General features: G+C 42.2%; 1 protein-coding gene across 1 annotated transcript in view; it reads left to right on the top strand.

The window, feature by feature from the left end:
• The window catches only part of pitpnc1a (phosphatidylinositol transfer protein cytoplasmic 1a), a 48,098-nt gene extending 21,569 nt beyond the window's left edge, over window positions 1–26,529 (top strand). The window contains exons 2-9 of the mRNA XM_085271052.1: window positions 8,796–8,944; window positions 13,739–13,827; window positions 15,207–15,214; window positions 19,092–19,163; window positions 20,924–21,019; window positions 22,924–23,079; window positions 23,662–23,725; window positions 25,266–26,529. Coding sequence (XP_085127178.1) covers window positions 8,796–8,944; window positions 13,739–13,827; window positions 15,207–15,214; window positions 19,092–19,163; window positions 20,924–21,019; window positions 22,924–23,079; window positions 23,662–23,725; window positions 25,266–25,576 — 945 coding nt within the window. The 3' untranslated portion in view covers window positions 25,577–26,529. The remainder of the gene's footprint in view (window positions 1–8,795; window positions 8,945–13,738; window positions 13,828–15,206; window positions 15,215–19,091; window positions 19,164–20,923; window positions 21,020–22,923; window positions 23,080–23,661; window positions 23,726–25,265) is intronic.
• The last annotated feature ends 846 nt before the right edge of the window (window positions 26,530–27,375 follow it).

Genomic DNA, 27,375 nt, shown 5'->3' with positions numbered 1-27,375 from the left:
CTGTGAGATGAGCAAGAAAATGGAAGCTGCTGTCTCACGTAGCCTGGAGGCACAATGCAGTATGTGTTTCTGTGCCTCTTCTGCTGGAGGATTTTGAGTGTGTGTTTTGCAGCTGAATTTAAAAATGTGACTATGATGCGATTAAAGGACTGTGCTTTTGTGTTCACGGAAACATGGCTTAGCGACAGTGTCCCGGACCGCGCCATTCAGCTCGACCAGCTAACATGCTACCGTGCTGACAGAGTCATCGTCGCGGGAGGTAAGACCCGCGGGGGAGGACTTTGTGTTTACATCAATGACGCCTGGTGTCGCGATGCTGTTGCGGTCTGGAAACACTGCTCACCAGTGCTGGAGTTTATGGTTATTAAGTGCCGGCCATTCTATCTACCGAGGGAATATACAGCCATACTACTGTGCGCTGTGTACATCCCTCCCTCCTCCAATGTCAACAACAGGAGCGAGGCACTGAATAAACTGTACCAGCACATCAGTGAGCAGCAGACAGCCCATCCTGATGCTTTTCTCATCCTGGCTGGGGATTTCAATCATGCAGACTTAAAGTGCGTGTTTCCAAAAATACAACAACACATAGACTTTCCAACAAGGGGAAATAACACACTGGACTTTGTTTACACCACCCAGAGAGGAGCTTACAAAGCTTTTCCCCTCCCCCACCTCGGCGCCTCAGACCACATCACTGTCATGCTAATGCCTGCTTACAGACCGCTCGTTAAAACCACCAAACCGGTTCGTAAGCAGATACAAGTGTGGCCAGAAGGGTCTTCAGAGGCTTTACAGGACTGCTTTAACACCACAGACTGGAACATGTTTAAGCAGGCTGCCACCTACAACAACACCACTGACCTCCAGGAGTACGCAGAGACTGTTACAGCCTACATCAACAAGTGTATTGAGGATGTAACAGTCACGAAAACCATAACTGTCCGGGCCAATCAAAAACCATGGATGACAGGAGAGGTCTACAGGCTGCTGAAAGCTCGGAATGTTGCCTTCAGAGATGGAGACGAGGCAAGCCTGAGGACAGCTAGGGCCAACCAGAGAGGCTAAGAGACAGTACTCCAGGAAAATATCCCATCACTTCAAAGACAGCAGAGACTCACGGAGCCTGTAGCGGGGCATTCAGACCATCACAGATTACAAGCCCCCACCACAGACCTGTGATAGCACTATCCCCCTGCTGAACGAGCTGAACACTTTCTTTGCTCGCTTTGAAGTCCGAAACAGCACCACTGCACAGAAGACCCCACCCCCTCCTGGTGACCAGGTGATGACTCTGTCCCCGGACAGCGTGAGGAGATCCCTCAGCAGGATCAATGCACGTAAAGCTCCGGGTCCTGACAACATTCCTGGTCGTGCACTGAGAGACTGTGCAGTGGAACTCACTGATGTCTTCACAGACATCTTCAACATATCACTCATCCAGGCTGTCGTCCCCACATGTTTTAAAGCCACCACAATCATTCCGGTCCCAAAAAAGTCATCTCCCTCCTGCTTTAATGACTACCGTCCTGTTGCACTTACTCCCATCCTGATGAAGTGCTTCGAACGACTAGTCATGCAGCACATCAAGACTGTCCTGCCCCCCTCCCTGGACCCCTTCCAGTTTGCGTATCGGCCCAATCGCTCAACCGATGATGCCATCTCCACTGCACTCCACTCAGCACTCACACACCTGGACAAAAAAGATTCATATGTTCGAATGCTGTTCATAGACTTCAGTTCAGCATTCAACACTATAATCCCCCAACAGCTCACTCAAAAACTGGTCCAGCTGGGGCTCAACACCTCACTGTGCAACTGGCTGTTGGATTTCCTCACCGGAAGACCTCAAGCAGTACGGGTCGGCAGTAATACATCCAGCACCATCATTTTAAACACGGGGGCCCCGCAGGGATGTGTGCTGAGCCCCCTCCTCTTCACTCTGCTGACCCATGACTGCACTCCATCACACAGCTCCAACCTCTTCATCAAGTTTGCGGACGACACAACGGTGGTGGGTCTCATTAGCAACAGGGATGAGACCGACTACAGAAGTGAGGTGAGACGCCTGGCCACGTGGTGTGCTGACAACAATCTCTCTCTGAATGTGGAGAAGACGAAGGAGATTGTTGTGGACTTCAGGAGAATGCACACCCAACATGCTCCTCTGACCATTGACGGAGCGTCTGTGGAGAGAGTGAGCAGCACCAAGTTCTTGGGTGTGCACATCACAGAGGATCTCTCCTGGACGTACAACACCACAGCACTGGCCAAGAAATCACAGCAGCGTCTCTTCTTTCTCCGCAAACTAAGAAGAGCAGGAGCTCCAGCCCCCATCATGTACACTTTCTACAGAGGCACCATCGAGAGCATCCTGTCGAGCTGCATCACTGTGTGGTTTGGAGCCTGCAATGCGTCCTGCCATAGAACCCTCCAACGCATAGTGAGAGCTGCAGAGAGGATCATTGGTGTCTCTCTCCCCTCCCTCCAGGACATTTACAGCACCCGTCTCACTAAAAAAGCCCTTTGCATAGCGGCTGATCCCACGCACCCAATGCAAAGCTTCTTCAAGCTGCTGCCGTCAGGGAGGAGACTGCGGAGTCTCCAGGCCAGGACCAGCAGACTGAAGGACAGCTTCATCCATCAGGCTGTCAGGAAGCTAAACTCCCTCCCGATTCTGCCCCCCTCTCCCCTCTTCTCCACCATGGTCTCACTGAACTCTGACACACACACACACACACTCACTCTCTGACGCACTCACTGGCCTGCTCCAGTCACTTTGTGGAGCATTGGACTGCCATTACCTCATAAGACTTTGCTGTTACACTATCTCTTACCGTACACTACTTAATCTCCATTTGCACTATTTGCCTATTTTGCACCACTATGCCTTCTTACTTGAATATTGTATATTGTATATTGCATAGCTTTTTTTTGTTATACGTAAAATTGTATTGTATTTATTTAAATTTTTACTTTTTAATTATTTTATTTGCATTTTTCTAATCACTAGGGTTTGAGAGTAACGCAATTTCTATTCTGTGTATGTCCTGTACATGTGGCAGAATTGACAAATAAAGTTGACTTGACTTGATTATTATGTAATGTCACCTAATGTCCTTTTGTCATATAGTTTTAGATAAATTCTCCAAGTTTGTACAGTAGCTTATATATTAATGTACTAGTGTTGCACGTGATAGTCAGACTTGGAAAAACAGTGTTTGGTGGCCGCAGCATGATCAAAATTATTGAAACCGTGTGCAATGAACTTGTTGCCTTTTAATGATAAGGATATGGTCAACGAACACTTACAGTCAGCTGCCATCTTCACTGCAAATAAACAAGAAAACCAGATCTTCCAGGAGAAAAACCATCACAACCGTGATGGAGAATGCAACAACACGTACAGGATAACAAGTGGGAAAGCAGCTGAAACTATGAGACAGGAGAAGTATATATGCAAAGCACAAGAGAAAATAGGTCATCAAAATAAAACAGGAACTACCTAACAGCGAGACAAGGACTAAGACACATGAGCTTGACAGAGAGACAGACAAAATACTGAGACAAGACTGAGGGGACAGAATGTTAACCCTAAGGATTTACAAACACAGCGAAAGGAATGAAACCAGAACACTAAAGGAGCTTGTACCGGGCATAAAGAAATAAGAAACAAGGCACGTAAACACGAAGAAAGAACAGAGAGATAAATATAACCATAAAACAAAGATACAAAACCAGAAAAACCCTTAAACTTCCCCAAAACTTAAAACCCTGGATGCAAGACCCAGGTACCATGACGATAAAGACATGACTACTGATTTCAAGCACAGCCAGAACCTCCAGATCTGAAACAGAAATTCCCCCACAAATAGGACAAAAAGCAATTTAACTGCACAATGACATAGGCACATGGCAATTTTGCTTTTATGTAACCAGAATACAACCAGGTGGTCATCAAGTGAGTCACTCTCCTAATTCAAAGATACTCATCACAGACGAGTTTTACTCAACAATGTAGACTGACTGACTGCAACATGCCAGGCTGCAAGGCAATTACTTTGCCATGAAAAATGGCTCCAGAGAACGCAGGCTGTTGCACGCTCCGCCGCTGGGTAACCAGTTGCAATGAGTCACTAACAGCGAAAAGTGCTGCAGTCGTCCGACAGCCACAGATTTGTGACCATTTCTGACCATTAAGAGGCGAGGATGTGACCTCAGGGAAGAGCTGGTGTGTTTTAAAAATGCCTTGTTATTTATTCATAGCGCTGAAAGCATTTGTGGTCCAAGCCTGAATATATTTGTTAGGCGGGGTTTGATAAATTAGCAGCAGCGTTTGCCAGAATCATTAAATACATCTCCATGTACATTTGAAAATGCTTTTCTTGGCCGGTGTTTGTGTGCTGACAGAGGGTGTTTATATCTGCATGTGCCCTCTGATGCTATAATAATTCATCCACCATATGTGCAGATGAGATAGAACAACATGGATGGATTTCACAAGTAAAGAGTTTAAAGCTTTTCATACCATTGCTGTAAGAAATGAAAGGATAATTTTCTGTAAATATATCAAATCTGGCTTTATTGATCAGCTTAGATGAGTTTACAAAAAGCAAATCCACTTCTTTGGCATGTGTCCAGATGCACACATGCACACCCAGAAACGGACATAAAAATTAAAGCTATTTATCTCGACAGGAGCGCAGTCAGTTATCCAAGAATACTGAGCGCTGTGAGCAGCAATTACTCTGTCAGTGGTTGAATTTTAATTACATTTTAACACTGTGCCCGGTATTGTCTCATGTGTGTAAGTGTAATTGTGTCTGCGTGTGTCCTTATCTTACAGTAGCACACTGTAGCACAATGACCACAGTTCCCCAACACCTGCTGTTGCGTTAGAGCAGGGAGCCAAAAAACCAGAGAGAGACACACACAGAGTGTGATCACAGTAAAAGGCTTAATGCTTTCATCTTAAAATGAATATACTCTGTCTTTTAAATGCATGACCACAGACAGCCAACCAAAGACTGGAAACAAGATGAAACAGTTAGCCTCGCTCTGTCCGAAGGTAGCAAAATCCACCTATCAGCATTTCTAAAGCTTAAGGAAAAAGAAGCTCAAAAATTTTTGCTTTAGAGTTCTTTAATTTCTCCCGCCTACTGCAGCCCTCTTCTTCCTCAACTCTATTCTTTTGATATGTACAATAAGGCACGATTCATCCTACACTTTTACTGTACCGGTAATTTTGTTCCATTTTCTTGGGTCACGCTGGCCAAAAAAATAGAAATTTTGCCACCAGCACCAGGAGCAGCTCCATGAGCAATCACGGTCCACTACTTTAATTTAAAGGTTTCCATTACTTGAGTGCCAAAGGTGACTGAACTCTACGTGGCTTTTACCAGGTAATGAGCTAAGAGCAAAGTTTGGAGGTGAGCAAGAATAGGAGTTCAGAAAGTAAAAGGTTGGATTTTAGTGTATAGGTGGAGACCAGGTAAAGAGGAATGAGACAGGAGGAGGTGTAAATAGGAGAGAAAAGAAAGTATACCTCGGCTGATGAGAGCTCATATTTTTCCTTGCTGTCCTTGATCCTGCCCAGAGGCTCTAGAGGGAGAAAGAGAGAGATAAAAAGAAATTATTCATGGCCACTCTAACCAAGGCAAGGGCCACTTCTCCCTTCTAGTCATTAGAGCGAGATTTCCAAAGACAACAATGAAAAGCAGCCCCTCATTCATCAGCTGCAGCTTTCAGGTAGCCAGCAGACGGCGAGCCGGATACAATGCCTGGCAGGGAGCACAATGGCCGGGCTGTTTACACAACATGTCCAAACCCAAATTAGTCAAAGAGGGAAACAGAAAACATGGTGCTTAATGGTAATACACTGTTGCTAGTCATCAGTATGATGGGAGGGATGTTCAGAGGTCCTCTTGAGTGGGCACTCTGCCTTGATGTTTTTCATCCAGCGTGGAGATTTATGTCAGCTCTTCAACCATCTCTCATGTTTCAGCTACAACAGGAATATTTTGATATGTACAACAATCTCCTTTATCCTTCTTTAGCTGCCTCAGTGTCGGAATTCTGGATTTCATGTCATAGACTGGACAAAAGAATCTCTCAGGTTTTCTTTGTATTTTAAATGAATAACACACTTTTGTAAACTGGTTATCATGGGTTGATTTGGTCATGAAATATGTTCGGCATATGATGGCATGTTTTTAAATTAAAATGAGTGCAAAAGCAGCCAGTGTCCAAAGAAAAACCTTTTCAGAAGGGAAAATCATGGGGAAAATATGTGTCCTTTCAGCTGCTGACTGCTCCACTGAGCTCAGCACTAGCAGGCTGTACAGATGAAACAATTAGATAACAGACAAGGAAAAAGCTCCATGAAGAACTTAACTCTCTGTGTGTTCATTACTCGAAGCAGCCAGCTTTGACCAGTGATACTTTTTTTTATGAATCACATTATTCCTTGTTGTTTTATGCGCAAATTTTGACAGACTTACTTAAACGTGAGGACCGCAAAACAGGATGCAGGAGTCAAGATAATAAATCTACAAAAACAGTTGTTTGATGTCAGCGGAAAAGTGCACAGGGCGTGAAGACAAGAGGATAAACAGACCGTAACTAGGACCCGGAAATTACACATTGACAAACACAGATGAGGAAACAAAGGAGGCATTATGAGAAACTGGACATATTGAATTCCTGGAAAAAAATGCAACACAAAAATTTCTCCAGAAAAGGAGAAGCTTTGGATTCATAGTAGAAGTTGTGCCTCGGCGCTGCAGCCATGTTTTAAAATGCACAATTTTAATTGTGGAGGTAAAATGGTTTGTGTTGCACTTTTTCACAGTTTCACTACAGCTTGGACAGCATAGCTGGACAGTTTCTGTGGACAAGCCTGGCGCTTCCATGAAAACTACAGGCAACTGCAGCAATCTGCGAGTGAAATACGCATGGGAATTCATGTGGAATACACATTTTTCACTAGGGACAGGTTATCCTTGAAATTTTTGCATATCCACTATATGATAATAAAAGTCTATCTATCTCTGTGGGTTTCTAGGGGGAAATGGGGGTCATTAATTGGTCTCTAGGCCTGTGTAACTGGAGCTTTAGCATTAGTTTTCCTGGTAATCTTCATCCATCTCCAGCAACCACTTACAACATGTTGGTGAGCTTTTATTTTTCCCTTACGACCAGCGGTTGCCAGATGGTCAAGGATCTGTGTCTAAACCTGTGTAAACAGGACCTTTTTCACTTGATCTTAAATTGTCACCATGATTGTCCCGTACAAAGTGGCTGTCAAGTTAATGTCACATGGTAAATGTTCACATATCTGTAAAATCTCACTGTATACGCCTGTCAACTCCTTGTCTACAATAGCACGCTTGTGTGCGCTCCCCGTTTAGTGCTCTGGACGTTTGGCTGTTTTTTGGACTTTGACATCCATTTGAGCAAAAGGTTTATTTTCAGTTACTCTGCCTGCTCTTGATGCCCTTTGTCCTGCAAAACATGACACTGAAACTCAAATGTCTGATGAAATCCAAAGTCCAAGTAGCTCAACTGTTTTTTTTCTCTAAGCAACAATTCAAAATCCCGCAGTATAAGCTCGCACGTATGATGAAAAGAAGCAACAAATATTCACATCTCTTAAACTGGAACCAGCTCATTCTTTGCCTCTTTTGATGTGCTGATTACCATATCAGCTGCAAGAAGAGCTCAAAATGTGGGCAGGCTCGTGTGTTTGTGTGCGACTAAATACAGGTTCCACATCTATTATGCCTGGTCTGTTACTGTGTCATTGCAGTGGAAAAACTATGCCAGACTCCAACAGCTGTGCTGTCAGAAACTCACAGCCATCCACATTTCAGCTGGGAATTCTCTGTCACAGCTCATTGCTCTCCTCTGATGGTCAGCAGATGGAAAAATTTGGCATTGTGATATAAGAAGTTTACTGATATACATGAGCTCTGTTTTTTTTTCCACTACACTATCACATTTCACTCCACTCCTTGCTTTATGTGGCTGGATGTAGAGTCACAAGTCAACAGCCCAGACGATCCTATTTTCCATTAGCTTAACACAGCTATCCTTGGTTGGAGCAGTGTGTGTGTGTGTGTGTGTGTGTGTGTGGGTGTGTATAGAGTCCTGCATGAGCCCTTGGCATTCCATCAGCGCGACATAAGTCACCATCAGGGCAGTATCAGTTTCCCCAGCGCGTAAATAGTCCCATGAGCAGTTAGAAATTCTCGCTCCTGTGCTCGTCGTTTTCGAAATGTATGGAAAATAGTTGCCGTGTGACAACCCCCCACCCCCACCCAGTCTGTCAAGGTGGCCGAAAGTGACACTGTCACAGGCCCAAGTGGATCAGTGAGTGATGAGTGAAGGATTGTGCGTGTTGACTGATGTGTCACAAGGGACCATGGGATGGGTTCGTGTAACTGTCTGTTGCCACTGTTACTATTGTTGTGCCACTTGGTCCTGACCTGACACGAGGCCTTTATCACTGTGCTGCAGACGGCTCCTAATCCAGCAGTTTTCTTTTGCTATGGTGACTGCCCCCAGGTGTCAGGAGCGTGCAGGTGCTGTAATCCTGGTATTTTCTCTCCCGCATTTATTTTTATGGCTTCCATAAAATCAGACGATTGGGTCAGTTCCTGGACTTTCACCAAGAAGATTTTGTTTCCGTTAACTTCGGCCGCAGCAGCATGCTGATTCAGATGTGTAAAATGTTAATTGCCTCCCTATATTTGATAAAGTCTCCTTTTTCTTTTTGGTCCTCCTTTGTTTTTCAGTACCGGATCGGCCAGCTGTATATGATCAGCAAACACAGTCATGAACAGAGTGAACGTGGAGAAGGTGTTGAGGTGGTGCAGAATGAGCCTTATGAGGACCCAGAGCACGGATCGGGCCAGTTCACAGAGAAACGGATCTACCTTAACAAGTGAGTGTAATTTCCCACCTACAGTGGGCTTGAAAAAACGAATAAATAAAAAAGTATTTGGACTATAAACCACTGAGCAAACGTCTAAATCACTTTCATAAGGGCTTCTAACTTGCACAAACCTATATACTAACATATATACTGTCAAATTCCATGTATATATGTAAAGAATATAGCTTATATACTGTATATATAGTAACCAATGATCTATCCTGTATTTATTCCATAGATTTTTCCAAAGGCTTTGCACTCAGCATCATTTTACAAATAAATATAAATACACTATATATGTAGTTATTGTCTGTGTCATATTGCTATTGTCCGTGTTGTCTATTCTGTTAATGCGTAGAGCGAAGAAAAAGATAAAGCCCAGTTCCTTGTATGTGTACCCATTCTTGGATAATAAAAGGCTACTCTGACTGACTAGCACTTTCTCTGACAATAATAATTCTCAGCATTGAAGCAATTTCCATGTATTGAGCTTCTGCTGCTTAGTTGTTACGTGATTTGACAAGTTAAAGACAAGCTCACTTATGTGCCTCTGCATAGCTGTCACTGAACTCATTCTTTCAGCGTGTTAACACACGATTAGCCGCTGGTGACATGTCTAATGATCTGCTCTGCTGAAATTAAAATCTAAAATGAATGCCTGACAAAGAGTGTGTTGAGGTTGTAAAGAAGCCCTCTCAATGCTTTTTCAACTAAAAGCAATGCCAGCTACAGTGGCTTGCAAAAGTATTCACCCCCTTGAACTTTTCCACATTTTGTCACATTACAGCCACAAACATGAATCAATTTTATTGGAATTCCACGTGAAAGACCAACACAAAGTGGTGTACACGTGAGAAGTGGAACGACTAACTGACTAAATAGAGTGCACCTGTGTGTAATCTAATGTCAGTACAAATACAGCTGCTCTGTGACGGTCTCAGAGGTTGTCTAAGAGAATACTGGGAGCAACAACACCATGAAGTCCAAAGAACACACCAGACAGGTCAGGGATAAAGTTATTGAGAAATTTAAAGCAGGCTTAGGCTACAAAAAGATTTCCCAAGCCTTGAACATCCCACGGAGCACTGTTCAAGCGATCATTCAGAAATGGAAGGAGTATGGCACAACTGTAAACCTACCAAGACAAAGCCGTCCACCTAAACTCACAGGCCGAACAAGGAGAGCGCTGATCAGACATGCAGCCAAGAGGCCCATGGTGACTCTGGACGAGCTGCAGAGATCTACAGCTCAGGTGGGGGAATCTGTCCATAGGACAACTATTAGTCGGGCACTGCACAAAGTTGGCCTTTATGGAAGAGTGGCAAGAAGAAAGCCATTGTTAACAGAAAACCATAAGAAGTCCTGTTTGCAGTTTGCCACAAGCCATGTGGGGGACACAGCAAACATGTGGAAGAAGGTGCTCTGGTCAGATGAGACCAAAATGGAACTTTTTGGCCAAAATGCAAAACGCTATGTGTGGCGGAAAACTAACACTGCACATCACTCTGAACACACCATCCCCACTGTCAAACATGGTGGTGGCAGCATCATGCTCTGGGGGTGCTTCTCTTCAGCAGGGAAAGGAAGCTGGTCAGAGTTCATGAGAAGATGGATGGAGCCAAATACAGGGCAATCTTGGAAGAAAACCTCTTGGAGTCTGCAAAAGACTTGAGACTGGGGCCGAGGTTCACCTTCCAGCAGGACAACGACCCTAAACGTAAAGCCAGGGCAACAGTGGAATGGTTTAAAACAAACCATATCCATGTGTTAGAATGGCCCAGTCAAAGTCCAGATCTAAATCCAATCGAGAATCTGTGACAAGATCTGAAAACTGCTGTTCACAGACGCTGTCCATCTAATCTGACTGAGCTGGAGCTGTTTTGCAAAGAAGAATGGGCAAGGATTTCAGTCTCTGTGCAAAGCTGGTAGAGACAAACCCTAAAAGACTGGCAGCTGGAATTGCAGCAAACGGTGGTTCGACAAAGTCGACTCAGGGGGCTGAATAATTAAGCACACCCCACTTTTCAGTTATTTATTTGTAAAAAATGTTTGGAATCATGTATGATTTTCGTTCCACTTCTCACATGTACACCACTTTGTGTTGGTCTTTCACGTGGAATTCCAATAAAATTGATTCATGTTTGTGGCTGTAATGTGACTGGGCCATTGCAGTACCTTGGGAATTTTTCTTTTTTCAACTATTCTGTTGTAGATTTTCTGCTTTGCTTGGGAATATTTTCCTGCTGTAAGACAGGTTTAGCTGACTGCGTCATGTGAACAGGTGTGTGACAAAAAGAACGTGGACCCAGATGCAGGACTCAGTAGACTGACATAACTCAAAATCACAGATTTATTTTATTGCTGACAAAAAGGCAAATTAAACAAAAACCAAAAACAGTAATTGTAATCTGGCTGACAAGACAGGGGAAGATAAACCGAACATCATGCACAGAAGAAGAGACACTGTCAAAATAAAACAGAAACCATGTAGGTAACTTGACAGGACAAACCAGCAAACCAGAGAACAGAATACTGAGACCAGACAGACACAGGGGCATGACTGGCGAGACAGAAAGGAATACAAACACAGCAATAAGACAGACTACACATGGAAACACACAGAGGCAGTAAAAACAGCAATGAACTAGATTATAAACACACTACAATACAATGTATAGAGGATAGTATGACCAGGGAAAATACGTGACCTTGGGGCAATTGTACTTACTTTTCTACAAGACTGGATGTGATTCTGTGAAACAGTTTTTCACTGTTACAGATCCTTCCGGTCTGCTTAAGCCCTGATTATAATCATGAAAAAGCTCCAAAAGGCACCAACAATGCAGTATTTGAAGAGATTAAACTGGAACAATCTATTACATAAACTCGATGTCTAAATGAGTCTATCCATTAATCCATTAAAATTTACTGAATTGTTGTGCAGGTAAAGCAATGATGTTACTTTCTATTATTATTATTTCATATAGTCTTATTCTGGTAAGATAGATTCTGTGAGACAAGATTGAGCCGCTCACTGCCAAAAGTCAGACTGTGAGATAAAAAGCGATCCATGCGAAGAATACCAAAGAAGGCTGAGGTGGAAGTTTTTGTGCTCTGAAGTGACAAGTAAGTGGGTCTTTGGGAAATATAAAGTGTCACTGACAAACTCAGTGAAGAGGAGGGCAGAGTGTGGTGTGCGTTTAGCCGAGTGTGATAGTGTGTGTGTGTGTGTGCACAGAGAGATGAGGTCAGTGTAAATGATGGATAATTTGAGCAGTCGCTGTCGGACACCGAGCGGAGCCTGCATCCCTCCACCCACAAACCACCTGTTAGTATGTTATAGCTGCATTCTGTGCGTGTGTGTCTGTGTGTCTGTGTGTATGTGTATGCGTGGCTTGCAAATAAGGCAGTGTGAGGACATGTGGCTAGTCTGCTGTGTCTGGACATTCCCTTGGCTGTTTGACAGGTTATTAGAAGGGGACTGAAGGAAACTGTCTGCCTCATGTTCCCATAGTTTATACAGAGTCTTAAGCCATTTGCAGATACACACTGCAGCCCTGAGCATTGATTGGACTTATCTAATAGAGGTGCACGTGAGAACTCAAATGTCCAGCACAGTCACACGGGACATTAGTCAGTTGCTTTAACCTGCCTGCACCTTTTGTAAAATGTATGCATAATGTTGCATTCTGCAAACACTAATAATTTAGTGCTCTGCCTGCCTGCAGGTGAGTGGGCGTCATGTGTCCTGCCTCCTGCTGTCTCTATCTAGGCAGCTCCCTCTCCTAAAACAGAGTATCTCCAGTAGCAGAGCGTTTCCTGCTGCATGCCCAGTGTGAAAAACGACAACTTTTAAAATATCCTGATCTTATTCTTCTGAAATGATCCAAAGTTCTTGTGTAAAATGGCTTTAGTGACAAACCAGCTCAATTTCCATATTCACTTACATCTAGCAGACATAGAAAAAGAAAAAGAGAAGAAGTTGGAGATGTGAGAGTTAAATAATCAGTGGTTAAGAGAGAATTTTTCTGAAAGGTACAACTTAATGATGACTTTGAGTCCAATTATGCTGCTATTTGCTGCGCTTTGATTGTCTGCTTTTCAGGGAGCAGAAATCTGGACTAAATGTGATTTGGGCTGTAGTGAATTTTTGTCTGATGGCACTCAGTAATGACTGTCTGCAACCCTTCTTTTCTCTCGGCGTCTATTGGCAATCAGGACTTACTGTTCCAAATGTCAAAGTCTCAAAAGTCAATCTTCTCCATTCGCTGGTATTCACTGGTAAATTTGTGTATTTCTCAGATTTCTGACATGGCAATTTCCTTCCAGCTCACCAAAGCCCTGATGTTCCCTTTCCGCAGCAATCTTTTTTTTCTTCTTCTTCTTTTTTTTTTTTGATTAGACATCCAATGAGGTGCTCAACTACTTAGCTGTCAGCATTTAGAATCCATTTGTGCTGAGTAATAGCCCTCCCCCTGTATTTCCTCTATTTGCCTTCCATGCCCTTTTCTATATCTATCACAATGAACGCTGGTGAAACTCCCCTGCAGGGTACAGGGTGTAATCAACTTCCCCAAGGGACTATCATGGCTGCCCTGTATAGCCTCCATTATGACTCCACACAGCTGGATGCTTCTTGTTGCCTGTTCCAGATAATAGCCTAAAGAAGAAGAGTGGAGAAACTTTAAGAGGAAACTACCAAGGCTGCACACAAACTATTTATTTAAGCTGTTCTCTTTCTTCTTCTTCTTCTTCTTCTTCTTCTTCACTTTACTAACCTATCCACTCGTTTATCTTTGACAGCAAGCTCCCCAGTTGGGCCAGAGCAGTGGTCCCCAAGATCTTCTATGTCACAGAGAAGGCTTGGAACTATTACCCATACACTATCACAGGTAATGCTTTAATTATACGCCTTAGTGTGCTCTAAAAGAATTTAGAAGAATTGGTGCAATGATATAGGATCACAACTCTGTCCAGAGCAAATAGATTTAGAATGAACACTGCCGTAAAGGTGGTAATCTGCCTGTTTTTGTTCTCAATAATTAGCATCACTGTTGTGTGGATGATAAAAATCACACTTTAATTCCACCACAACATTAGAGCTAGGCTGATATGTTGGCTGATATTTGCTAAAACCAATATCAGTATTGTTATTTGTAGGGCTGATAAATGAAAAATTGAAAAGTAAACAAGACGTGGGAGAAATACCGTTCAACCATGTTGTGAGTGATGACATTAGATAGTTTGCACACCAGAGGGCACTCTGCAACGTTCCTGTTGGCCTGTTCGAAATGGCACCAACACAACGTCCAGCTGAGCTGAGTAAAGTGTCAGGGCCATTTTACACCTGCTATGCAGAGCTTTGCAAATGAGAAAGTTGACAACAGATTGGCTAGTTGCCATTTTTGCAGGTCAAGCACATCTTGATTTTTGTAACCTGCTGCCTTGTGCTGCCTTGTGCCGCCGTAGCTGCGTCAAAGACACGAGTGTACAACTGTGTCGTTTTTCTTTACCGCTTTGATCACATCGAAACAAGATTCATTTTAAACTTGGTTGTCATGTTTCTTAGTATGTAAACATATAATACCTACATATAGAATGAAATGATGGGTTAATCTGTTTGTTTCATTAGGAAAATAATTATTTCATTGTCAAGTGTTGTTTTTCACCATCTGGTCATTTCTACAACATCGTTCCGTTTTTACATTTCCACAATAAATTTGGCACCAACAAGGTGTCGCTATTTATCTGTCAGATTGTTTTTCTTTGATTTATTTAAAAATATTAGCTGCAATGTGCTTTCTATCAAATGTGTAAATTAAAGCGATAGCATTAAGGTTTTCAAAAAGCTTATAGCAGAGCTAGAACAGCTCTAAATGTCACAAAAATACCGATAGATGGCAACCAGTAAACATCATATTGCATTTGGGATTTTTGTATGTACAGTGTGTTTATATGACAGACTAAATATGCGCTCAGCAGGACCGTGCATGTCAAAAACAATCAGTGTCACACAGATTTTTAAAAATGGGGCAATATCATAGTGAAATGGGCTCCTCTCATGTGCTTTTACTGGAAATGAAGTGCTACTGAGCTGAGGCTTAATGGTTCTTTTTTTTTCATTGTGAGCTGAAGTATTTTTTCTTCTCTCCTCTCGTTTTATCTCTCTCATTCTCTTTCATGCCTTTGTCCCCCCCACCCACCTCCCCACCCCCCTCAAACTCCCATTCCCATCCATTATACTGATGGCCTCTGCTGATGATATGGTCAGAGTACACGGTGAGTAGTTTTGGTGTACCTGCACGCAGACACACACACTCATACACACACAAAACCACTTTGATCGACCAGCTGCCTGGAAGATCTCGTGTTGTAGAGTTTAAGGGTGAGTGTTAGAAGAGGAGCGGGTTATGTTTGTTGAGCACATCTCTGACAACACCCAACACTATCAGTATCAAGGACATCAGTGCATGCTGAGCAGCATGTACTGCTAGAAGACAGTTGTAATACTTTACTTTATTGTGATATTTGATATTTACTGGTTGTAACAATCATCAGGGCATTTACAGCATGAAGCAATGTCCATATTAACCCAAGTCCTGCCTGTGAGTTCTCAAAATACATGGGCGCAAATATTCACTTTAATATTAGAAAATATCAGAAATGTGGGTGCTGAGCTGGAACTGTCTCAGCTTTACTTCCTGGAACAAGAGAAACAGAGAACACGTCTCCACTGCTCTAGAGTCCAGTGGCGATGGGCTTTACGCCACAGCATCCGTCGCTTTGCAGTGCACTTGGTGATGTAAAGCTTGGATGCTGCTGCTCATCCATGGAAAACCATTCCATAAAGCTCTCTGTGCGCTGTTCTTTAGCTAATCAAAAAGCTACATGAAGTTTGTAGGTCTGTCGTGATTGACTCTGCAGAAAGTTGGCGACCTCTGTGTACTGCGTGCCTCAGCAGCCGCTGACCCTGTTCTGTGATTTCACATGGGCTACTACTTTGAGGCTAATTTGCTGTTGCTACCTAATCACTTTCACTGTCTTATAATACCACTAACAGTTGACTGTGGAATATTTAGTAGTGAGAAAATTTCATGACCGGGCTTATTGTACAGGTGGCATCCTATCACTGTACCATGCTGGAACTCACAGAGAGCGACCCATTCTTTCACAAATGTTTGTAGAGGCAGTCTGCATGCCTAGGTGTTTAATTTTATGCAACTGTGCTGATGAAAGGGATTGAATTTAATAATTTGGATGGGTGAGTAAATACTTTTGGACTACTTTATAGCGTACAAAGAAAACAAAGTGAAATGAATCCAGCTTAAGCTTGGAACAGGACAGACACTGAGACACAGACTGAGGGGGAGACAGCATTATTTGTAAAAGTTGATTATACACTAATGTTAATCAGGGGGATAGGGCACAGACAGGTGAAACTAATCAAGGATAATGAGACAGGAGGAAGTAAAATTAGAAACAAGACAGAAAGAGAAAAGATTACCAAAATAAAAACGTGTAGTGACTAACGTTGCACAACAACAACACCATAATGCACTTAAACTCAACATGAAGAGTAAGTCTGCTATGAAATCAAAATAGGAACAAAGAGCCAAAGCTGAAGCTAAAAAGGAACATGAAAATCAAATATGACAACAAACATTAAACTTAAGAACCAAAAAACCTCAGATTTAAAGACCCAGGACCCAGAACAAGTGGCACTACACCATACAGCTCAGTGCAATTTGAAGCATTATGTTTGTTTAAGTAGTTTAACCTCTTCAGTCACACAAATCTAGTTTTTAGTTATCATGACTGCCATGAATAACATGTTGTGATTGCAGGTATATACGAATATAAGAATATATGCAAGAATAAAAGAGAAAGGGAAATGTGCCCATCTTATCATTCTGTCCTTTTTTTCATCAGATTGTGCTCACAGCAAGTGAAGTCTTTAACAAAACCACCATGCATATCTGAAACAAATGTAATTTCACGTCCGATCCCCAGTGTGATCTGATACCTCGATTAAATCCAAACAAAGTGTATTCTCTTTTATTATTACCATCTGTTTTTTTCACCTCTCTTTCTCTTTTTGACGTTGGGGATTTTTTTGCTGCGGATAATTTCGGAAAATGAGAATAACACAAAAACATCACGGTTAATTTACACCCAAGTAATGGGATAAAAATGGAAATTAAGATTATGAATATCGTCTCAACTGTCGCTTTAAAAGTGAACCTGCGAGACAGCAATAGTCATCATTCGCTGCTGGCAGCTGATGGCACAAAGCAGGGAAGGGTAACACAGATGTCGAGGCATCCCTGTGGAAGGAGTGTAATCCCTCCAGCGTGCAGAGATCTCTTCTGAAGTTAGCTTCCAGTTAGGTAGACGTGGAATATCTCCACAGGGAGAAGCTCAGGACAAATCCTGAAAAAAAAAATCATCCAAGTTGCTTTTGGATAAATTAGCTCCTCAGTCTGTCCCTAAGATTGAGCCCAGACACGCATATCTGAATTGATTTGTTTTATTCAATACTTCCAAGCACATGAGAGTATCAAACTTGTTAGAGTTTCAGATTCGCGTCCAGATCCCTGCTTCAACAACAGCCGCACCCCTGCTGCTCCAGCCTGTTTGTCAATATGAGCTAATCAGGGGAACTTTTCATTAAAGACATTAACAGAAACCCCACAGCTCTCAGCTGTTTGAATGTTTAATTGACTGTTGCCAACAAAAAGCACTAATGATTTGCACCGGGACATTAAGAAGACATGCCCTAAGACATGCCCGCCCAGACACACACATGCACATATGCACGCACACACACGGCTTCTCTGTGTGCGAAGCAGCAGGAATGCATCAGTGAACCACATATAAAATCAGCAGCAGGCCGTTTCTTTAGCCTCGCTGAGATTATGCAACTGCCTCTGCAGCATCTGGATGTTTCAGGGAGGTCACGCCAGCTCATGTGAAACTGTGAAACTTTTCTTGAGTTAACAGCCTTAAGAATATGAGCGTTGTGGCAGCAGCTACTGTGATTTTTGGATGCATGTCACATCGTTACCTCTTACTCTGACTGCAGAGTACAACACATTACTCCTACAGGAGCTCCTCTCCCATGTGGAAACCCATACCACGAAGCCAGCAGTGCACAGTTTTGGTGCTGATGTTAATGCGACAGGAGGTTCGGAGCTCTGCAGTCATTCGTGGCTGAGTTGCCATGGTTTTTGTATCACTTACAGCTGATTGCGATCTAAGATGGAAGACATTTCACCAGCTGACTTGTTGCAGTGGTGGCATCTTATTACAGGACCTTTATTTCTGGCACCAAATTAGGTTTTAAAGAAATATCTTCATTGTTCATCTGTAAATGACAAACACCTTTTTAATATTGACCAGTTTGACTTGAAACAGCAGGTCAGTTGTTACTGATGTAGGTTCAAATTAGTCTTGTTAACCTACTAATCCATGTTAGAGCTGCTTTACGTGTGTAGACATTTATCCTCTGTCACCATAATCAGTATCAGAAACACAGAGACAGTTTTCTTGTTTCTCTTTAAGACTCACAAGGCCACTGAATTGTGCTGAGTAATTACAATAAGGCCTCTCGCTCCACATCACTGTGAATATACCATGTGTAGCATCACTTATTGATGGCATGCATAAACACAAACACTGGCTTTTGCATTTCATGTATCCAGTATTCATCCTTCTACACTGTATAATGATTGTGTTGAGCTTTAATTTGGTTAAAGACAGTAAAAATGGACGAAAACACTAAAGTGTGATGTGGTTTTAAATCTCCGGAGTGAGAGAATAACCATTACTGCTTTGGTTTTGTGTAATAAAACCCAAGATATAAGCCCCTGTCAGACACACGGTCCTCTCCATTAATCTGATCTGGCATCTGAGCGTGTCGGCTTCTTGTGCTTTCAGCACAGCAGCTAAAATGCAGCGAAGCTAAAGAGTAAGCTACTGTAAGACTACATGCACACATATTGACCTAAACAACAGGATGTTGTCACTTTAGCAGACCGATGAAGCTTAAAATGTTAAAAATCTCTGAAAAAGGGGCTGGAACAAACAACATTAAGCAATGCAGTTATTAACAGAGAAACTCACACGTTGTTTATTTCTCACTTTTCCCTCCCTTCAGTGCTCCTTCCTGCCCAAGTTTTCCATCCATATTGAGACCAAATATGAGGATAACAAAGGGAACAATGATAATGTGAGTAAAGCTCCGAGTGCCGTGCCGTTGGAAGTGAATCGTAGGAACAAAGCTGCATCTAAAAGAAAGAGGATAGAATTTAGGTTCTCTCTTTTCATGTACCTTTGCCCTTTTGTGCTCTTTGCTGTCTGCTTTGTTGCCTCATCTTGTTGCTTCTTGTCTTTTCCCCAAAATCAAAAATAATGAATTCTCTTTGTCAGAGGGTTATTGCATCATTGTGTGCCAAGGAAATCAGGAGAATTATCAGTCATTCTGCTGTTCTGATTTCTTCAGGCAGTGATTGCGACTGTTAACATGAATGTTTTTGTCTTCGTTCATTTGTATCTTGGACAATCACAATCTTTTTCAATCTGTCATTATGATAATTTCTCATAGATACTTTGCCAGACACATCTGAACAATAGGTGGACAGTCTGAATCTCTATAACGAGCAAAGTTTTTGGTTAACAGCTCTTTGGGAATCACTTTGTTGGTGCAAAGATACAATTTTATGCCTGTCAAACCTCAGTGTCTTTGGCATTTTTCATACAATTAATTCACAGAAAAATGTGTTTTTCAAGACAGACTAGTAAGAAAGTCCCTAAAGACAAAATTTAAAATTGGTTCTTTGCTAAGTTGTTTGTTATGTGTAGAAACAACAATGGTTCAAATGATCCACTGAAAATGGTCACGTAGACGGACTAGACTGAAAGCAAGTGAAAAAGCAGCCTGTTGTCTTAAGACCAACATTAAAAAACCTTCAGACAATCTGCAGAACTAATGTTTAAGACCACTTTTAAAAATTACAAGAAAGTCTGGCTCCTTTAAAGTAAAATATGAAGAAATAAGAGCTGGTTAAAACCTTTTGCACAGAACTATAGCTATAAAATAGATTGACTGTAATTGTCTTTTATTAAATCAACCTGACAAGGTCCTGCTGGTTGTGTTGAGTATTTCAAACCAGGTAAAAGCACTTCAATTGATCTCCACCTCACCTTCAGAGCAACACTTGGTATTGGCAGTGGAGGCAAGTCTGACTGTTGCACAATATTACTCGAATGCACAATGTAGTAGAAGGAAAAGGCTGCGGCCCCATCTAGTGGTGGATTATGAGAGTTGCAGGAACATCACGATGGTTTCACAGATGGTCAAAATCTCACATTTGAAACTGATTGTAACAAATGTGGGTGAAGGCAAACTCAATAGAAGGGTCTTTCCGCTCTCATGTTAACACCCCACTGGTCCCACCATTTGTGCAGTCACCGCTATTCTCTCTTTATTCCAGCCTCCCTCATTTCTTGTAATAACCTTGGCAGTTGACTCCCTGCCCTTTGCTCCTGGCCCTATACCCATGGAAAAGATTCAAAGAATGCAGGAAGTTTAATTAATGTCCATGACTCAAGAGCGCTTTCACTGCTCTGAAAGGAGCGGATAACTAGTCAACATTGCTTTGCTGCGTCCCGTGAGTCACACAGGAGGAAATCATTGACCACTTGGTGTGACTCACATTCCTACTCACAGTTTGTTTGGCCTATTGTTTGAGGGTAAAGCTAGAAGGACGGGACGTGCTCAGGAAATTATCTTTTTGTCAAACGTAAACCCTTTCAACCACTGCTTTCCTGTACAGCAATATGATGTGTGACTAAAATGACTCCCAGCATTTACATGATGCGTGAAGCTGCCTTTATAAATCCACCAAGTGACGGCACTTCATCCCACAGCATTTGTCAACGCCACTGATTGAGCTGTCCTCACATACTGAACTGTTCCCTGTTCCTCAGATCTTTGGCAGTGAGCCCAGAGAAGAGGAGATGGATGTGTGTTTGTTGGACATCGCTTACGATGAGATCCCCGAGCGCCACTACAAGGAGTCGGAGGTGAGGAGAGCGACGTCACTGACCTCAGGATGAGGAGTGAATGAATACTTGCAGCCACGGCACAGATACTGTGGAAGGAAGTGGAAAGAAGGGTGAATAGGAGGGAGGAGGAGAGAAGTCAACAACTGAGATGTGAGGAGAAGGGAACAGAATAGGGTGTTATCTTTTCTCCAGAGATTTGACATTTGTATGCGCGTGCGTTCGCTCATCTATCAGGACGTGATGGTCATAAAAAGCTGAGCTATTAATAACCAAGAGGGGTCATGACAGCGCTGCAGTTTTGTTATTGACACCCTCACTTTCACACACGCACCTCCCACCGATCTCTGTCATCCTCTGCTTTTAACCACTGAGAGCTAAGAATAGCACAGACATGCTGTCCAGAGCTAAACACAGAAGTCAGATGTCTAATGTAAATATTATTTTAAAAACAGATGAACTGTGTCAAATGTCGGGGGTTAAAAACAAAGGAGAAAAAAGTCAAAGGTCTGACAGCAGGTGCTCATGATGCAAACACATGCAACCAGCGTCCACAAGACAAGGAAGAATTTCCAGTGCTGAAGATAAAAAGACGTTATTGTAGTGTCTAAACGTATTTTAACTAAATAAAACCAGCATGCATCACACTGAGAAATCAATTAATACAAAAAAAATGAAGGATCTTTAAAACCACGTTTGGCTCAATACGGCTCAACACATGCATGAGTGTCAGATGCTTGATTTTAATGGAATTTGATGTAATCTTAATCAACAAAAAGCCTCTCTGCCCCACTGATATTAGTTCAAGCCATAGCTCGTATAGAAAAGGTGGATGTCACCTATTTTGTGTTTGTGTTCTGCTGTTATTAAAGCCTGGAGATGCTGTTCACAGTCACAACTTAGTCACGTCTGTGTTATAATCTATTTTATGAACATAATTTACAAAATAAACCTCATGATGTATGAAAGAAGGTATTAAAATAACATTTGAGACCATAAAGTGTCAAATGCTTTTGAGTTTTTTGCCGTTTGTATGATCATGGCATAGTCTGGCCGTGGGTGAGTTTGCTGCATCGTCCACTCCTGGCAAGACTGTGGCAATGCTCCAGACCTGCAAACTACCAAAACCTTCTGTTTTTATAGAGATCCTCACACTTGCTGGTGATTTGACTGGATGCAGCATATATGATGCAGTATATAGAACCAAACTATTTGCAGCCAGAGGATTTGCTCCCTGCTGGTCACCAGAAAGAAATCATATTTAAAGCACTTTGACTTTGGCTTCACTTTTTAGACCTTCTTGAAATACAATCTACAGTTAATGAAACTTGTTCAGCAAAACCAGGAGGAAAAGTAAGTGAAGTAAAACATCTTTTGGAGAGATATTTGCTTATTAAAAAATGTGCTTAAAAGCGATTAATCTGTCATCAGCATTTCTCATCTTTCCGTCTCTCAATACACTTGATGAAACATTTTATGCGGAGAAGAATATAACAGACGTCTTCCACCTCCTCTACAAGTACTTTCCCAGCAGGGATAGAGACACTCTGTCACACTCAGATGCATGACTCTAAGACAAATGAGCATCACAGCATAATTAGTCCACTGGGAGCAGTGATTAATGCGTGTAAAGTTTCTGAGACTCCCACTGTGCTTCTTAGCTATACCCTGCATTAGCCTCGTAAATAAAAGCAGATGATCCTGTCCTGTGGGCAGAGAGGAGGAAATTGATGTGTGTGAGAGAGATTAGATGGCAGGAAGTATAGTTTTAATTTGAAGTATTGGTTTGAAAACAGTTCAACAAATTTTCCTTATGGTCTTATGTAAATTTTATGAGGATTATCGACATAAGATTGTTTGTGTTTATTTAACTCCTGGGGAAAAATGAGTTGTTTTTCTGAACCTGGTTTCTTGTGGCCTTGCAGGACCTTCGGTATTTTAAGTCAAAGAAGACGAACCGAGGGCTTCTGCAGGAAGGATGGCTCGACACCCAGGACCCCATCATGTGCTCCTACAAACTGGTCACTGTCAAATTTGAAGTCTGGGGCCTGCAAACCCGTGTGGAGCAGTTTGTACACAAGGTCAGGACAAACCATTTTTGGGGGCAAGAGACACGTTGTAGATGAGTTTCAGCCTGCTTATATCATCATCTGAGCCAGAGGCGTCCTATCTTTTGCTCTGAAAACATGTGATACACGGCCGTGAGCTAGATCAGCAGTTCTATTATCACCTTCAACAATATCTGCCCTGTTCGCATCCCACAGCTTGCCTTGCAGCACCACCTCCCTTTTTCTTGGCTGCAGAATTTAAACTTTGTATCTCTCATTTCCCAAATCCATTTTGCTACAGCATCTGTCCCTCGGGTCAGCTGTCCCTGCCCAAGGCACCCACACACACACACACATTGGAGGCAGGTTCATTACTCACAGGCTAACACCAGGAGTGTCCCACATAAATCATAATCCTCTAGGGGTGAACAGAAAATGTTTGAAGTGAGAAATGAAGTGAAACTCTCTGTATCCTTTAGAGCGAATACCGTCTGATTTGCAGTTTCTCTCCTTGAACTTCCTCCCTGCCTCTGTCCCTGCCTGAATTCATTTTCCTGTGAGCTTGCCTCCTTTGCTTCCCTTTTCTCTCTTTTTATTTTTTGTAATCTTCCTCAGGTGATCCGAGATGTGCTGCTTTTAGGACACAGGCAGGCCTTTGCCTGGGTGGATGAGTGGATTGGTAAGTGCGCAGAAGATGACAGTCTTTAGAAAACTTGGGTTAGTTTCATGTGCAGGCATTGACTCATCTCACGATTGCACCCACTTCACATACATTTTTCCATTTTAAGATGGAGATCATAGACTGTATGCAAAGGATGGACATAGCTAGCATGACATTATCAATTTGTTTATTAATTTCATCAACTTTTAGCTTTGTGACCATCTCCATCTGGTGTTTTTGGAGTTGGAAATATTTGGATATATTTGTCATATTTGGACATGAGCATAGTGTGCTAAGTTATCAACTAAATGTTAGCAAGCTCTTTTTAGCAGGGTGTATGCATGCAGTGTATGGGTACCATGCACAGGAACAGATACCTGTTAATAATTCTAAATAGGGTAAATGCTAGAACCTCCACCACCAAAAACAGAGAAAAGACTCCCTGAATGGCCTGTTAGGACAATTAACCACGAATGATAACATATAAAATGTTCCACACTAGATGGGTGACTCCAGTTAGCTGTAGTGTCACCTCTGCTAATTGGTTTTGCCACATCCTACCTCCTCCTACAGAAGTGTGGCTGGTTTGTGTATTTTTGAAACTGTCTTAGAAACTTTGATTTTTCATCTTGTTGATGTCAGAGGTTAGAAGAGAATGCCCAGACTGCTTTTATAGGAAGAGAACATTAACTCAAATTCTCATTATAATCAAGGTATGAAGAACAACATCTCTGATTGTGCAACATGTCAAACTGTAGAGCAGATGGACAACAGCAAAAGACCGCAGGTGTGACTACTGTCAGCTAAGAACGGGAAACTGAGAGTACAGTTTTCTCCTGACACGTATTTCCCTTGAAGCAGTTCGTTGTAAGACCTTGAGAAACCTGTGTGCAATATTTCCACATTTGCAGCCTCACCACATTAAATAAATCTGCAAAGTCCCATTTCCAAAAAGCTCGAGATGCTGTGGACATTGAAAATACAAAGAAGTTGTAAATCTTAAAGTCATATTTTATTCACTGTAGAACACAGAAACCATATCGAATGTACCAAAGTAAGAAAAACATTAGCTCATTTTGAATTTGATGGCAGCTACACGTCTCAAAACAGTTGGGACACGGCCCTGTTTACTGCTGTGTAGCATCCTCTCTTTTTTAACCATGAACATCTGTTAACTTAAGGATATGAGCTGCTTGATTTTCTAGCTTTTTAACAGTCCTGGGTCTTCATAGCTCCATTTCATATTTCATGATGGGTCAAATGGTTTTAAGAGGTGAAAGGCCTGAACCGCAGGCAGGCCAGTTCAGCACCCCACTTCTACTACTACTAAGCTCTGTTCTGAAACACATCTGTTTAAATACTTGATGTGTTTTCTATGTTTTATTGTTAATAAATTATGTGTTTATTAGAATTGCACATCTCTGTGCTTATATCACATAAAAACTGCATTAAAATCTAATAAAAACAATTCTAAAGATTCCTTGTCTCTCATATATGGGGACATGGATAGCTCAGTAGGTATTATTATTAATATTATGTCACTGCTCCAACCCAACAGACATGACCATGGATGAAGTAAGAGAGTACGAGCGTGCCACGCAGGAAGCCACCAACCTGAAGATTGGCACTTTCCCCCCTACCATTTCCATCTCAGAGAACCCCCTGCCATCTAGCACCCGCAGCGGACCCAACAGCGCCCCGTCCACTCCCCTCTCCACCGAAGCCCCTGATTTCCTGTCAGTGCCCAAAGAGCGACCCCGGAAGAAGTCAGCTCCAGAGACTTTGACCCTACCTGATCCAGGCCGCAGGGATTCACTCTTCAAGCTTCCAAGCTTTTTCTCCTGGAACTCCAGTCCGCAACCAGAATGAGAGCGGGGCTAAGCCGCTGTTAAACACCCCTGACCTGCGTATTAGTGGAGGATGCCTACCCAGCACATCCTGCAATGTTCCCTCAGCCATCTGAAGAAGAAGTGACTGTCCTGGTGATCCCAGCCCCTCAGCCAACTCGCCGGCGTTCCAGCAAAGCCAACAGCTCTCAGACTGCCTTTACAGGTACAGCTAGGCATCCACAGCAAGGCCCGCCAAGTGTAAAGGTGTAGTAAATCCCAGTGAGAGTCCAACAAAAGCACCTGCAGGCTCCTCATCCTTCACTTCTCCTTAGAAAACAGCCAGTCTGCACCTTTCATTAATCAGTATGGAGTCCAATTAGCCTGACTGAGTGTAGCATACATTCCTGAAATCGTTTTATCCCACAGTGTCACCTTGTTTTCATCCAAGCTCAGGGTGTGTTGGTGAAAAGATATCGAGAGACTCAGTGCACATAAACTTAACATTTGTTTTCTGCTTTATCTTTAAACATCTCTGGCTTTGTTCATTTATTTGGTAACTGAATTATGTAGTTGGGACTCTTGTTGGCCACTGTAACAGTCGAGTATTATGGTTTTCACAGTCTGATGTAAGGTGATTGTGTATTCTTGTATATACTGTATGAAAAATATAAATGTGACTCAAAAAGAATATCATATCAAGTGATGAAGCTGCTTTGACATTTCTGTAATGTGTCTCAGCAGCCATGATGTCTTCATGAAACAGCATGATTCTTGACTACCGAGGCTGCCCTTAAATATTTGTGAACTGAATGTTTTCCTTATCTGAGCCTTATATGTGATGTCGTGTTTTACAGGAGTTTTTACAGACTTGGTCATGTGGTGTTGTTTTGCTGCTGTATTGACTTCATTGTGGTTTTATTGTGTTCATTTACTGTCATACTATTGATGGGTTTTGTATTCAGTAAATGAAAGTAAATACTGCTGCATCCGTTACTGTGTGGAGAGTTTGTTAATGTGATCTATCTGAATGGAAAGACAGGCTTGTGGCTCATTCAAATGCAACTTTGGAAATCAAGTCATGTTATTGTGGAGAATCCACTTAGCCAAAACAAAAAACGGATCAGACATCAATTGCAGAAACGATAGTCTTTATATAGGGCTTCAAAAGGGGATGTACAACAAATAAACTGCTCGACATCAGAGCAACATATAATGGCTTCCCGAAACTTTCTTTGCTAGCTAAACCCAGAGTAACTTTTGTCTACCACAAAGGATTCTGGGAAACACAGTTTTCTAATGAAAATACCTGTTAAATGCTCCCTTTTAGCAGAAAATTTAATCTATAATTAACAGCACTCACTAAACATGTGGCTAACACTTAAATCACTTACAAAATAACCAAAATGCTGTTATCAAACAATAAACTGCAATAAAGTTACAACATATGCTGTATAAATTAGAATGAGAATCAGAATACTTTATTGATCTCAGAGAAAATTTTGTGGCCAGATATGCTCCAAGACAGTAAGAACAGTAACTAACAAGTTAAATCAGCAGTATTAAATAAGACAATATATTGCAAAATAGCTCTAATATATAAATATCTCAACATATTACGTGAAATTGTATATAGATGAAGCTGAAACTGAGTTCCCCCTCTCATCATACTGCAGATAATTTATCTGAATTTCAGGAGCAAGGCCACACCCCCCTACATGCCACTTTCTGTTCTGTCTACATGCTCAACTTTTGCTACCTTTTTCAATTCATACACTTCTCATTAGTACAGGCGATCGCCTCTGAGGCCTTTCCCACGACATCTGCCAATATCTGCAAGAA

Source organism: Mchenga conophoros, linkage group LG4, assembly GCF_057382185.1.
Source record: "Mchenga conophoros isolate Kocher_MC1m ecotype Shallow Benthic linkage group LG4, M_conophoros_male_GT1.1, whole genome shotgun sequence".
In the NCBI taxonomy this organism is placed as follows: domain Eukaryota; kingdom Metazoa; phylum Chordata; class Actinopteri; order Cichliformes; family Cichlidae; genus Mchenga; species Mchenga conophoros.
Note: the sequence above shows the minus strand (reverse complement) of the source record. Positions and strands in the feature narration are given on the sequence as shown.